This window comes from Acomys russatus, chromosome 1 (genome assembly GCF_903995435.1).
Source record: "Acomys russatus chromosome 1, mAcoRus1.1, whole genome shotgun sequence".
Classification (NCBI taxonomy): Eukaryota; Metazoa; Chordata; class Mammalia; order Rodentia; family Muridae; genus Acomys; species Acomys russatus.
In genome coordinates, this window is record NC_067137.1 from 37,583,730 (window position 1) to 37,596,760 (window position 13,031).

Sequence of the window (13,031 nt, forward strand, 5' to 3'; positions counted from 1 at the left end):
AGATGACAAGCAACGGGCCTGTGTGCCGTTCTATGAAATTAGCTGGGAATAAATCTGCTTGTCATCCATTTTCTAAAATCAGTCCTAAAGACATTCAAATGTCTCGGCCTAAGCTGGGCATGGTAGCATACACTTTTAATTCCAGAACGCAGGAAAGCAGAAGTGGGCAAATCTCTATGAGTCTGAGGCCAGCCTGGTCTATAGGAAAATTCCAGGCTAGCCATGCTGCATAGTAGACCCTATCTAAAAAAAAAATAAACACAAACACAAATGTCCAGGCCCAAGGATGAGCTTCCAAGCAGTAGCGTATCTCTTCTGGTATTTTCTTCCTGTGTTGAAACAAATAGAAAACATGGGTAATGGAATCATGAATGCTGGAGTGAAAAGTTTGTCTGGGTTGTAGCTCAGCGGAAGAACACCTTTTAAAAGGGGGTGGACAGTTCCAGGAGAGCTGACACCCTCTCTGGTCTTCAAGCGTACCAGGCACACACATGGTGTGCATACATCCATGCACAGGAATAAAAATAAATATAAGTAAATCTTGTTTTAAAATAAAGCTAGTAAGGGCCAGGTGTGGTGGCATAGGCCTTTAATCCCAGCACTTGGGAAGCAGAGGCAGGCGGATCACTGTGAGTTTGAGGCCAGCCTGGTCTATAAAGCAAGTCCAGGACAGTCAAGGCTAACACAGAGAGAACCTGTCTCGAAAAACCAAAACAATAAAAAATAATAAAAATAAAAAAATAAAGAGGCTGGTGAGATGGCTCAGCAGTTAGGAGCACTGTCTGCTTTTCCTAATGACCTGGGTTCAATTCCCAGCACCCACACGGCAGCTCACAATTGTCTATAACTCCAGTTCCAGGGATTCTGACACCTTCAGACCAATGCACATAGAATAAAATTAAATAATTATTAAAAAAATAAAGCTAGTGTAAGTTGCTGGTATTATTTTATGTGTGAGTTAACTGAAACTCAAGGAAGCTAATTTACTCAGCAGAAAGGTGACATCAAGATCTAATTTTTTGTTTGTTTGTGTTTTTTTGAGACAGGGTTTCTCTGTGTAGCCTTGGCTGTCCTAGACTCGCTTTGTAGACCAGGCTGGCCTCAAGCTCACAGAGATCCACCTGCCTCAGCCTCCCAAGTGCTGGGATAAAAAGTGTGTGCCACCATGCCCACCCAGCTGTAAGATCTAACTTTTCTTTTTTTTTTTTTTTAATTAATTTAAATAATTTATTCGGATTACATCTCAATTGTTATCCCCTCACTTGTAACTTTTCATTTGTGTTATAGTTGTGTTCTGCTAAGTCCTTCCCTGACTCTGACCCCAATGCATAAAAAGTGAGGTAAGTGACTCGTACATGTAGCTCTCAGTCACGTTGGGGGCAACTGGGTCCTTTTTACAACATTAGTTTGGGGAAAGTACTTTATGGGGAGGAGAAAATCCCAGCAACATTTCCCTGTTCACATCACAGGGTGCTTTTAGGTGTTTTTATTTTATTGCCTTGTTTACCACATTAGTTCCTTTAAGGCACGAATCTGTTCTCTCTGAGAGTAATCATTTACCAGTTAACTGCAAGCGAACCGGAAAGGTCTGTGGTCCCCCCGCCCCGGAAAGGTCTGTGGTTCCCCCCCCCCCCCGGAAAGGTCTGTGGTTACCCCCCCCAAAGGTCTGTGTTAAACCAGCCAAGCCTCCAGAAAAATTCAGAGCTAAGAATATTGCTTTTTCCTTTGGTGAGACAGTGAAAAATCTCAGGTTCTTGTGAACTCCTAGAGGCAGAGCATTCCTCTGGAACATGGGTGGCTAGCCAGTCTTTCTGGGCTACCTGCCTGGGCTTTTCTCCTATTCTTCCCTTTGGTTTCCTGAGGTGAATTAGTGTAAAGGACGAAGGTTTGATATAATCCGAGGCTTCAGTCCTCTGTTGATTGGCTCTGCTGCTTTGGGGCCTGTAGGTAAGGCAAGATAATCATGGTGAAAGAATGCAGCAGAGGGCAGCTGCTCGCTTCATGAGAGGGAATCAGAGAGAAGACGACGGAAGCCAGACTCCCAGAATCCTTTTGGCGAGCAGGCCGGAAGGATCTAGTAACTCTTCCTCCAACAAGGTTCCACCTGCTAACTTCTATTACTTCCCAGAAGCAACTTTCGAGGACGCTGATGTCACCAGAGGCCTACACACTTTTATCCAGAACTTTTTTAACTCTTCAAAGTCTCAAAAGAATCGAGTTGTTTCTGAGAGAGGGTCTCACTGGGTAGCCTAGGTTAGCCACAGATTCAGAGAGATCTATCCATCTCTGCCTTCAGAATGCTGGGCTTAAAGGTGTAGCCACCACAACTGGCAAGGTTCTAGTTTTTGCATTTATTTATTTATTTATTTATTTATTTATTTATTTATTTATATGAATGCTCTGCCTGCATGTATACCTACATGCCAGAGAGAACATCAGATCTCATTATAGATGGTTGTGAGCCATCATGCGGTTACTGGGAATTGAACTCAGAACCTCTGGAAGAGCAGCCAGTGGTCTTTCCCCCCCCCCCCCTTTTCAGTTTTTCAAGACAGGTTTTCTCTGTGTAGCCTTGGCTGTCGTGGACTCGCTCTGTAGTCCAGGCTGGCCTCAAACTCACAGCGATCCACCTGCCTCTGCCTCCAAGTGCTGGGATTAAAGGCGTGCGCCACCATGCCTGGTGCATCCAGCGGTCTTAACCTGTAATAGCTGAGCCATCTCTCCAGCTCCAAGGATCTAGTTTTTAAAAATAACTTTCAGTGGTAAAATTGATCTGAAATGAACTAGTGAGAACTTATACATAGTTCTTGCTTATCCCAGCTTCAATGATAATAACCCGTTCCTCTCTCTGATACTGTTCTGGTGTGGTTTGTCCCCTAATGGGTCATGTGTTGGAGCCTTGGCCTTGGTGTAGGGGTTGGATTGAGGTTAGGGCCTGGTAGGAGGTAGTTGGAAAACTGAAGATACTATCCTTGGAAACAATTAAGGTAGATTTCTCGGGACCTCTATTAGTTCTCCTTAAAGAGAGTTCTAAAATAGGGAGTGTGATGCCTGTGTCTCTGGCTCCCAGTCTGTGATCAATCCCACAGGCAGCATAATGTTGAAATTATGCTACCACCTACCATGAGGCCACATTGCTAGGGCTGCTTGGTCCTAGGCTGTAGGCCTCTGTCCTAGTTTGTTTTCTGTTGTTGTGATAAAACACTGATGAAAACCACTTTAAGGAAGGAAAGGGTTTAACTGGGTTACAGGTTATAAAGCATCATTCGGGAAAGCCAAGGCAGGAACCTGGAGGCAGGAACTGAAGCAGAGACCTTTCACGGAGGAATGTGGCTTGTCTTCCTTGGTTTACTCAGCCCCTTTCTTACACAGCCCAGGCTCACCTACCTAAGGATGGCACCGCCCACAGTGGACTGGGCCCTCCTATAGCAATGAATAGTCAAGAAAATGCTCTACAGACAAGTCCACATCCTGATCCAATGGAGGCAATTCCTTGATTGAGATTGCCTCTTCCCAGGTATAGCTATGTTTGTGTCAAGTTGACAAAACTAACCAGGCAGCCTCCAAAGCCATTAGCTAAAAAGCGCCTTCCTCCCTCCTTTCCTTCCCCCTCCCTTCTCCTTCCCCTCACTTCCCCTTGCTGCTCTTGTTTTCTTCCAGTGCTAGAGCTGAACCCACAGGTCCTATACACACCAGGCAAGCACTATTACTCTACCATTGGTTGGCATCTCAGTCAATCTCCTCTTCTTCATAAAATTTCCAAGTTCAGGTATGTTATAGCAACAAAAACAGATCAATACACTCAAGGTAAAATACAATACAATATGCCTTGGGTGTCCTGGAACTCACTTTGTGAGTTCACTTTGTCACCAGGCTGGCCTTGAACTCATAGAGATCTACCTGCCTCTGTCTCACAAGTGCTGGGATTAAAGGCATGCGCCATCACACCTAGCAAGAATTATTTTTTAAAATAGGTTTTTCTGGGATTTTAAAATAAACTTTGTGGTGTCCAGGCCTCTAATGGTGATATCAGCATCTTCTTCTCTTCATGCCTTAAAAATATGTAAATGGGGGGTGGAGGAGTTGCTCATTGGTGAAGCACTTGCCTCGTCGGCTCAAGGCCTTGGAGTCAGCCCTCAATACCACATGCAAAGGAGGAGTGCGTAGTGTTTCCTAGACTCATGTTGAACATGTAAGCTTTAAATTATGTTCATGTTTGTGTGTTATAGACACATCTATTAGTTTGACTGGTAGTGTATTAGATGCTAAGGAAAAACACTACTTTAATTTCCCAAGGCATCCCAGAGACCAGGCCTCCAAAGGTAAAGTTTTGAGAAGTTACAGGGAATATTCTTCAACCTCAGAGAAGAACAGAAGGACTCACAGGTGGGAAGAGAGGCAGAGGGAACAGACGACGGCCTCGTGGAGGAAAACAGAACACAGTGCTCTCGAGCTATATACGCTTCTGATAGGTTTGTCCCTGAGACACTGAAAGGGATGGAAACTCACAAAGGTGGTAGAAAGATGCACAGTTTGGGGATTGCAATTTATTGCCTAGTGCAGGAATAAAAGCTACCCACTGGCACAGCTATTTTTGAAAGCTGAACTTATTCACACGCAGTGCTAATAAAATACCAGAAGCCATACATAATGTCTGGCCCCAGCTGCCACCTCATACAGCAAATTTGTACATGGGAGCTTTAAAAAGATTGACTGGCCTACTGTCCTGCAGCAGCGGGAGACCACTTTTGTCTCCCATGTTGGGTCTCCAATGTCTCTCACACTCCCTCCTTTTCAGACACACAAAAGGTTTTTTGTAAAGTTTCTCTAGGCTGTATTGTTGGCAGCAGCAGTAACCATGCCACATGCCTGGGGGCAGTTATAGGGTGTGATTTTTGACTAGTGTCTCCAGAACTTCTGGATTTTAAAATACAGCTGAGAATTTCCTTTACGGGCTATAAACGAAAACGTGTACTAATTAAGATGCTTTATTGGTCCAGTCTTGTCTGTGATCGGCCAGCTGGGGTTTGAAGTATTTTCTCCGAGAACCATCAGAAACAATAGGCTCCCTCTTCTAATACTCTACCTCTGGTCCTCTTGGGAAACCCCCCAATTCCGAGAGCAATATCATTGCAGTGGGTTCGTGATCGTCTCGGGTGAAGCCTGGCCTAGCACCCTAAAACTGCTTACAAGTAACTGGGAGTACTCCTATTGTACATGACGTTCACTTAGAGGCTGGAAGTACTCTTCCAAGTCGAAGGACATGGGTTTGAATTCCCATTCGGCTTTATATCATGTTATCTTTGGCCAACTCTATGTAAAATACCTATCTTTACCTGGCTTCTTAAAGCTGCTAGGAGGCGAACAGACAGTACACGAGACAGAACACGGTTGCTGTCATTGCATCCCAAACTGTCCGGGTGGCTAGTCCCGGTAGGGTGCAGGAGAGGTGACCCGGCGGATTTCGCAGTCCTGTAGGGGGCGAGCTAGCCACACTGCCTTCTTTTTTTAGCCCTTCCTTGATGTTTAGCCCTTCCTTGATTAGCCCTTCCTTGATGTTGTGGTGGGGAAATTGGGGGCTCTTCTCCCAGGGGTGGGATTAGGGAACAGAAGGGTAGACCCCTGCCTGGTCAGGAAGCCGGTGCCGCCCCCGGTTCCAGTTCACGCCCACTGGGGAATGTGTGCCAGGGCTCCGGGTGGAAGCGGAGGGGCCCGCGCGCCCTCGAACCCCTGCACACCCCGAAGGCAGACACAATGCGGCAGCCCCCGAGCGTGCACGGCCCTCCTTCCTGCGGCCTCCGCTTCCCGGCGGCGCGGTGGCGGCGAGCGCGCGGATTGGCGGCTGGGCCCGCGCCCCGCCCCGCCCCGCGCCCCGCCGGCCACCGCCCCCTCGGCCGGGACCCGCCCCTCTCCGCGGGAGGCGTCGGGGCCCGCGGCTGGGTGGCGGGCAGTTCCCGCCGGCTGTGCGTGCCCGCGTCTGGGCTCGCTCGCAGAGGACGCGGCGGCGGCTCCCGGAGCACAGTGGGCAGAGCTGCGGGCTGCGCGCGCCCCTGCTCCCGCCGCGTGTCCCGCGGTGGCTCCAGCGCCCTGCGGCGGCTCCCGCGCCCCGCGCTCCCCTTTGTCCGCGGCCCGGAGCGGCGGCGGCGGCGGCGGAGTCGGAGCCCGCGCCCTGGGCGACTGAGGCGGCGGCGGTTCGCGCCCGGGTGCCGCGGCGATGCCGGACCAGATCTCCGTGTCGGAATTCGTGGCCGAGACCCATGAGGACTACAAGGCGCCCACGGCCTCTAGCTTCACCACGCGCACGGCCCAGTGCCGGAACACCGTGGCGGCCATCGAGGAGGTGAGCGGCAGCCTTGGCGGTGCTGGGCGGGAGGCTAGGGCGGCGAGGATAGCGCTGCGCCCTGGGGACCCGCCAGGCATCCGCGCCTGGTGCCTGATGCCCTGTGCCGCCGCCCGTCGCCCGCCGCCTGGGTCCACACCAGGGAAAAGTTTCAGGTCCCCCCAGAGCCGGACGCGGCCGGGCCCGCAGTGCCCGACACAGAAGCCCTTTGTTCCCTGAGAGGTGGCTCTGGGGAGAGGCTGCTTGGCCACCTTGGGCCTTTTTGGGGGAACCCTGTCTGCTCTCATTTCCTTCGCAGAGTTCTAGGTCTTTTGCTCCCATCCTCTCGGAGGTCAACTTCGGCCGCAGAGTGCGTGGCGACAGCGAGCCGGGGACCCCTGCTAGCTCTGAGGCCCCGGGGTGATGGGTCCCCCTGCGCGGACCTCTCCAACTTGTTTCAGAAGTGGCCCGGCGGGGGCAGCTGTGCACCCTGAGCCAACAGTGGAGCAGGTCCAGGGGGACTCCAAAGCTGCTCAGGCAGGGGTGTCTATTCCAGCCCAGGAGGCTTGGCAGCTCCCACTGCGTGCCGCAGAGCCGCGCTACGGAGGATGGAGGTCCAGAAGGCCCTTGGTGGCCGCACCCGGGCCACCTGTGTGGTGCCTGTTGGCAGCATGGGCATCTCCCTTGTCCTTAACCTGGAAAAGGCCTGATTTTAGTAAGGACTTTCAAGGTGCGGAGTCATCGTATTGAACGGCGAAGCAGCGAGCTCTCCAGATCCCGGGGAAAAGGGACTGCAAGAGCGAAGCAGCTTGGGTTGAACATTAAAGCAGGCTAGGAAGAGGCTGTGTGAATCTAGGCTGTAGGCTTTGGCTTGGGAAAGTCTCGCTTCCGTCATTTTTTTTTTTTTTAAACCTCACAAACAGAATTTACAGTAGCATCTTTTTTGGCTCCCTAGGCTTTGTGCGCCCAGCTGGGCTCACAATAGGTAACTGGAGAGTACCAGACACACACGTGTAGCAGTCGTGAACCGATGACAACATTTCCTTTAGCCAGAATTTTAAGATTGGGGTAGATATTTTAAAATACTTGTGCCAGTGGTTGGGGGAGGGGTTGGTCTTCAGAGAGCTTCAAATTAAGCAATGTCATTAAATCCTTTCCCCTTGCTTGAACAAAGCGTCTGCTTTAAAAAAAAAAAAAAGTAGAATGTTTTTCTTTAGTGTAAAGTAGTTGTTCTTGTAGACATACACAGTCTCTATGAAAAATCCTAGATTCAGCATCCTGCTGTTGGACGCATAGCGAGGGCACCCTCTCTTCTTTTTAGGCCTCCTCTTCTCACCCTTCTTCCAAAAGATCTGCACCTAAGTCTTTTGTGGTGAGTTCAGTGATGTGCAGATTGCTTTATTCTACTTTTGTCAGCATGGCTTTAAACAGGCCTTAAATGGGGGGGAGGGGCGGGTGTTGAATCGTGGGAAGCCCCTCCCCCGTAAGTGCCAGCTGAAAAGCATTAGGAAAATAGTCACAATGTTTTCAAAGTACAACATTAATGCTTATGAGAATGACTGCATTAAAAAAGAGGTAGGGATCCTATTGTGGGAAGGGGGCTTTGTGTGTGATGTCCTTAAAAGAAACCTTGTTTTCATAAAGTTATGATGCTTTCCTCTCTGCATTGTGTCAGTTAAATATTATTCACACTGGCAGATGTTGGAAAACCAGGCAAATAGGAGTTGCAATTAAAATTGCAGGCTTGCTCTACTCGGCCTCCTAAGCAGAGAGTGGGTTCAAGTGGCAAAGAGGGACAAATTGAAATCATTGCAGGCCTCTCTCATCTTAAGCAAACCCAGAATCCACTCTAGGGAATTGTACCTGTGGACTTGGAATTGGAGCTAACTTGAAAGTTGAAAGGACCCAGCATGGGTTGCTTAAAGCAATGCTTTCTTTCCCCTCCCAGATTAATGTTCACTTCCATTACAGAAAAATCGTTCTGTGTCTAATGCCAGAACAAATGATGCTCACAGTGCTTGGATTTTAAGCTAACATCTTTTTTATGCAGAGACAATATATGAGAGTGGGTACTGTGACAGACATAAAGTTATGCATTTCACAGAAACGTGATTTAAAAATCCGTCCCTGGACTCCTACTTAAACGAGTTATGAAATTAGCAAACGGATTTAAAGCCGATTCACCTTGGCGAACCTGTCCGTTTCCAGTGGGGGAATATGTGTGGCCATAGTCAACTTTCTGATTTGAGACAGGCTTTCTTGGTTTGCACACCTGTAGCTAGAATGTCAGTAGTTAGCGAGAACCAGGCCTGTCTTACAGGAGTCGTATCTGCTGAGTTTTATCTCTATCCCAGCTTTATAGGCGAGGAACCTGAGGCTAGGAGGTTACTTCCAGTTATAGACCCAGCTAGTGGAGTTTGAACTTGGCTCCATGCTGCTTTCACAAACTACATGGCCTCAGCTAACGCGTAGTAATGGCGCGTCCTCTAACTTGCCTCTTTGCCAGATCAGCTTCATCACTTTCTAGTTGTATGAAGTGGGATGAGGACTCTCCTCTCTTTTTTCCATTTTCTGTTCAGTTCGCAGTCTAGATAGTCATGCCTGTTTCTGAAGGCTGTGGTACACTACCTGACAGACGGCTGGCTTATGGAATGCTAGCTGCTTTACCAGACTTCACTGAACGATGGGGCAAGAGAAGAGGGAATGGGTTGGGCTGTTGCACCTTGCCGTGTGTGTGTGTGTGTGTGTGTGTGTGTGTGTGTGTGTGTGTGTGTGTGTGTTTGCATGGTTCATGTGCTGATTGACAGAGGTTGACACTGGCATGTTTCTCTGAATCAGTTCACCACCTGTCTCTGCTCCCCCTCTGGGGGTGGGGCAAGGAAGAGCTGCATAGATACCTTAATCTTGGGGATCCACACTCAGGTTCACAAGCTTGTGTAGCAAGCATGGTACCCCACCCCCCACCCCCACCTCCCACAAGCTGCTTTCCCAGCCCCCATGCATTCCCTCTGACGAGTTTATTGTCTTGGTAGCAGGTGAGAGTGTAGCTGGTTTGAAACTTTTCACTTCGTGATGACTTTCTCTGGGTTAATTATTTTGCACAGTTTTAGCAAACTTTGCAAAGTGTGGAGCTGCAACTGGCGTCAGCATTGTGCTTTTGGAAGTAAGGGAGAAAATCAGTAGTTGTGGCATAAATCTGAAGGCTGAGCTGCCCACCTCTGGCTTTACTTCCATATTGTGGTTTCTTTAAGCCTCTGGTTACTTCAAAACACTCTGGAAATAGAGGAAAACCGTGCATATTCTTGAGAGGGCCGTGTTGTTAGAGACTTCTTCATAGCGCCATCCATTCTGCCTTGTTTATTTGGCACTGATGTACTCTTAAAAATAAATTTGATATTGACTCTTAAGTATTAAATCTTCTTCCTTCCGGGGCCATGTTTCTCGATTCTCTTATTCTGTTGTCCTTGGTTACCTAGGAAATCGCTTTGCTGTTCTAACTGCAGAGGGAGAATGAACATCTGGACTGTGCAGACTCCCAGGGGGCCTGCTGTTCACGGGCCAGGCTCCGCCCAGCAGTTCCAGTGGGAACTGGCCTTGCTTTTGAGTCTGAGTTGTAGTCCTTTGTGACTTGTTTGTAAACCAGCTCCTTCAAAAGTACCCGACTTAACAGATTTGGGATCTATGGCCAGAAGGATGCCACCTCTTTTCCCAGTGTATTTGTATTCTTGGAAGGGAGTAGGCTAATTGGCCACCGTCTTATGCTGCCCTGAAGTCTGAACTGAGGTATCATTTTGAATCAGTTAGGATGGAACTGTTTTTCCTCCAGCTGAGTGCAATGTCTCATTTATGATTAGTAAGTAGAAATACTACGCTACCACTCCTTGTGGGGTCCAGCCCTGCTGCTGTTCATCTGGGATCTATGGAATCCTGCTATGGGATTGGCGAAGGGACTAGAAACCCCTTCTCTTTGAAAGAACTTGTGGTCCTAGTGGAGAGAAACTGATTCTCCAGGCCGATGAGGGTACTCAGGTGACACGAGGTCATGTCTGTGTGAAGAACGTCTGTGGTGACTTATGTGGGACTACTTGCACGTGGTCAGGGCTGTGTGGGTGGAGAGGGCCTTGGATGGAGGAGTGTTGTAAGAGGCTCCAAGGTGGTTTAATGCAGTCTTCTATATCTGTGTCCCTACCTTAGGTAAATATTTATCCACTCTTGAGTTGTGACCAACTAGGCCTTTGGTGGGATTTTTCATATCCATCCAGTCTGTAGAGGGCTGCTTAGACCAAGAATTTGTAGGTGCCTTTCCTGGTGGGGCACATTCATTCTGCGCTGTTGGCCAGCGTAGCCCAAGAATGAAGTCAGCTCCTTGGTAACATTGGTCTATTTCAAATGCTTGGTGGCCCTGTGGGTTGGTGGCCACTGTGTTGAATAATGCAGATTTGGGACTTAGTCCCACATACTTGCAGGAAATTCTGTGGATGAGAGCGGTTCTAAACCCTTGCAACCCCAACATGCTTCACCAGACAGCACCATCAGTGTAGTGTGGAACTTGCAGCTCCCGACTGTGGAGCTGTGGGATCAGAGCCTGCATTTTAACAGCACCCTCAGGAGCAGTGCGTGCACTAGGGTTTGAAAGTACTGTTGTAGGCTGCCCTGAGTCCTGGTGGGGGAGGGGGGCTTCTCTGGACTGGAAGAACCTGGCCCCACTCTCCTGAATTCTGATAGCATATGATTTGGGTGAGGCCTGAAGCCTCCACATTTTTAAAAGGCTCCTCCCTCGCTGATAATCACTGATAGACAGGTGATTACGTAATGCTGTGCCAGGTAGTGGTAAGTCAAGGTCACGCATAATATGGGGGTAGAAAGGGGTTTTGGAGGGGAGGAAACTGAAATGGGGACAGGCCTCTGTAGAGGTGACCTTTGGGCAGTCTGGAATGCAGAGGCTGCTTACTTGAAAGGCTTGTGAATAGAGGAGCCTGGGAAAAGACCTAAGATGTGAATATTAGGGCAGACAGAAGGCCTGTGATCAGAGGAGGGAGGAGGGAGAGAGGGAAGGAGGGAAGGAGGGAGGGAGGGCCAGATCACTATGGGCTTTGCCTTGGAAGGGGAATTTGCATTTTTTGTTGTGGTGTGGAGGGAAGCTATTGGGTTTGGGGTTCAGACTATCAAGGTCTATAGGGTGTGGTGGCACACCCCCAAACTATCTATCGTGGTTTGATTTCCTCTTTAGGATTTAGTTATTTGTATGTGTATGTGATGTGCATGTGCAGGTGCCCTCATCGACCACAGCCCATGGGCGCTGGTGTTAAAGGCAGCTAAGTAAGAGCTGCCTAGTGAATTGTGCTGGGAATGAGCTGCAGAACCTCTGGAAGAGCAGGAAGCACTCTTAGACACTAAGCCATTTCTCCAGCCACTAGTTAACGCTTTAAAGACATTTCAGTGGTTGTCTTTAAGTCTAGGAGAAAAGTGGGAAGTCGGGGAGGTGGGAGGGGTCGGTTGCAGGCATTTGGGAGCTGAGGTGGCGGTGGTTGGTGCAGAAGGCCAAGTAGCCTTCGAACTGGAAGAATACTCTGGCACATGTGTGGATAGGGTGATGGAATCAGTATAGCTCATGCCCTAACCCCGGGAGAATGGGCCTCCCATCAGCCCCAAGGTAAAGCTGGCACTGTCCAACATGGCTTTGTGGAAGTGGCCAAGCCTGCTGTGTGGCATGGCTGGCTGGAGGACTTGTGCTGGCACTAGTCTTATTGCAGATGCAGAGAGAGGTGTGGAGGGAGCTGTAGGGCCTTGGCTGCTGCTGTGATTTTGGGCAGGTGGTAGCCAGTGATTCTGGTTCCTTGGTACACGTGTCTGTGACGCTGTTGAGATAAAGGGACAGCCAGTTGAAACTGGAATGCTGTGGCTATGTTTTTATGAAGATGGTTGTTCTTCCACAGGAATTTAGTGGAGTTTATTTCTTCTTAAATGCATTTAGCTACTCGGCATATAGTGCCACTGCCAAATGCCAGGGCTGTGAAAGGGGACAGGTCTGTAGAGGATTGGCCTTCAGGTTGTTGTGTGTGAAACTTTTAATCTTTTCCCTTTTGTGCCGTGGATCCATTTGGCAGTCTACCTCTCGTTAGAAGGACTCTTCTTTTCTCTTGTTCCAACCTAAGTCTGACTGGATAGCCCTCGGCTAGCCTTCAGTGCTCCCTTTCAGCCTCTGAATGCTGGGAATATTATAGAAAGCGGTTAACACGTAGAATAAAAATTTAAGACTGCAAGTGAAACCCATTATATTGAATTCAGTTTGTAAAACATTTTTAAAAGGTATGGCATGGTAATAGGTGATTTTTTTTTAATGATATGAAGATTTATTATTGGGTCTAATAATTATTGGGTACCTAAGTTGTGGAGTACTCTGAGTGTATGGTGTGGTGTGTGACACTGCTAATAATTACAGTGTGGCATTGTGACACCTTTTACCAGAGTCTCAGGTAGCATGAACACTAATTGGGATGTGTTGCTTTCATTCACAGTTGAAGAAACGCTGGATTTCACTTAGATGCTAATGACGCATACACACATAATTATTTTTTTTTCTTTAGGCAAGTTTATGGACCTCTTGAATTCAGACTAAGTATTCCAGGCTTGGTGGTACAAAGGCTTGAATTTGACTCTTTGCCAACTCTATGAACCAGATCATATAACTATCGTTGGTGTCATGAACTGG

The 13,031-nt window shown here is 48.5% G+C and overlaps 1 protein-coding gene across 2 annotated transcripts in view; it reads left to right on the forward strand.

Moving 5' to 3' along the window:
* Positions 1 to 6,143: 6,143 nt before the first annotated feature.
* Asap2 (ArfGAP with SH3 domain, ankyrin repeat and PH domain 2) overlaps positions 6,144 to 13,031 on the forward strand; it is a 151,010-nt gene continuing 144,122 nt past the window's right edge. For both annotated transcript variants that reach the window (XM_051143853.1, XM_051143859.1), the window contains exon 1: positions 6,144 to 6,340. In XM_051143853.1, the coding sequence (XP_050999810.1) occupies positions 6,215 to 6,340 (126 nt within the window). In that variant the 5' untranslated portion in view covers positions 6,144 to 6,214. The remainder of the gene's footprint in view (positions 6,341 to 13,031) is intronic.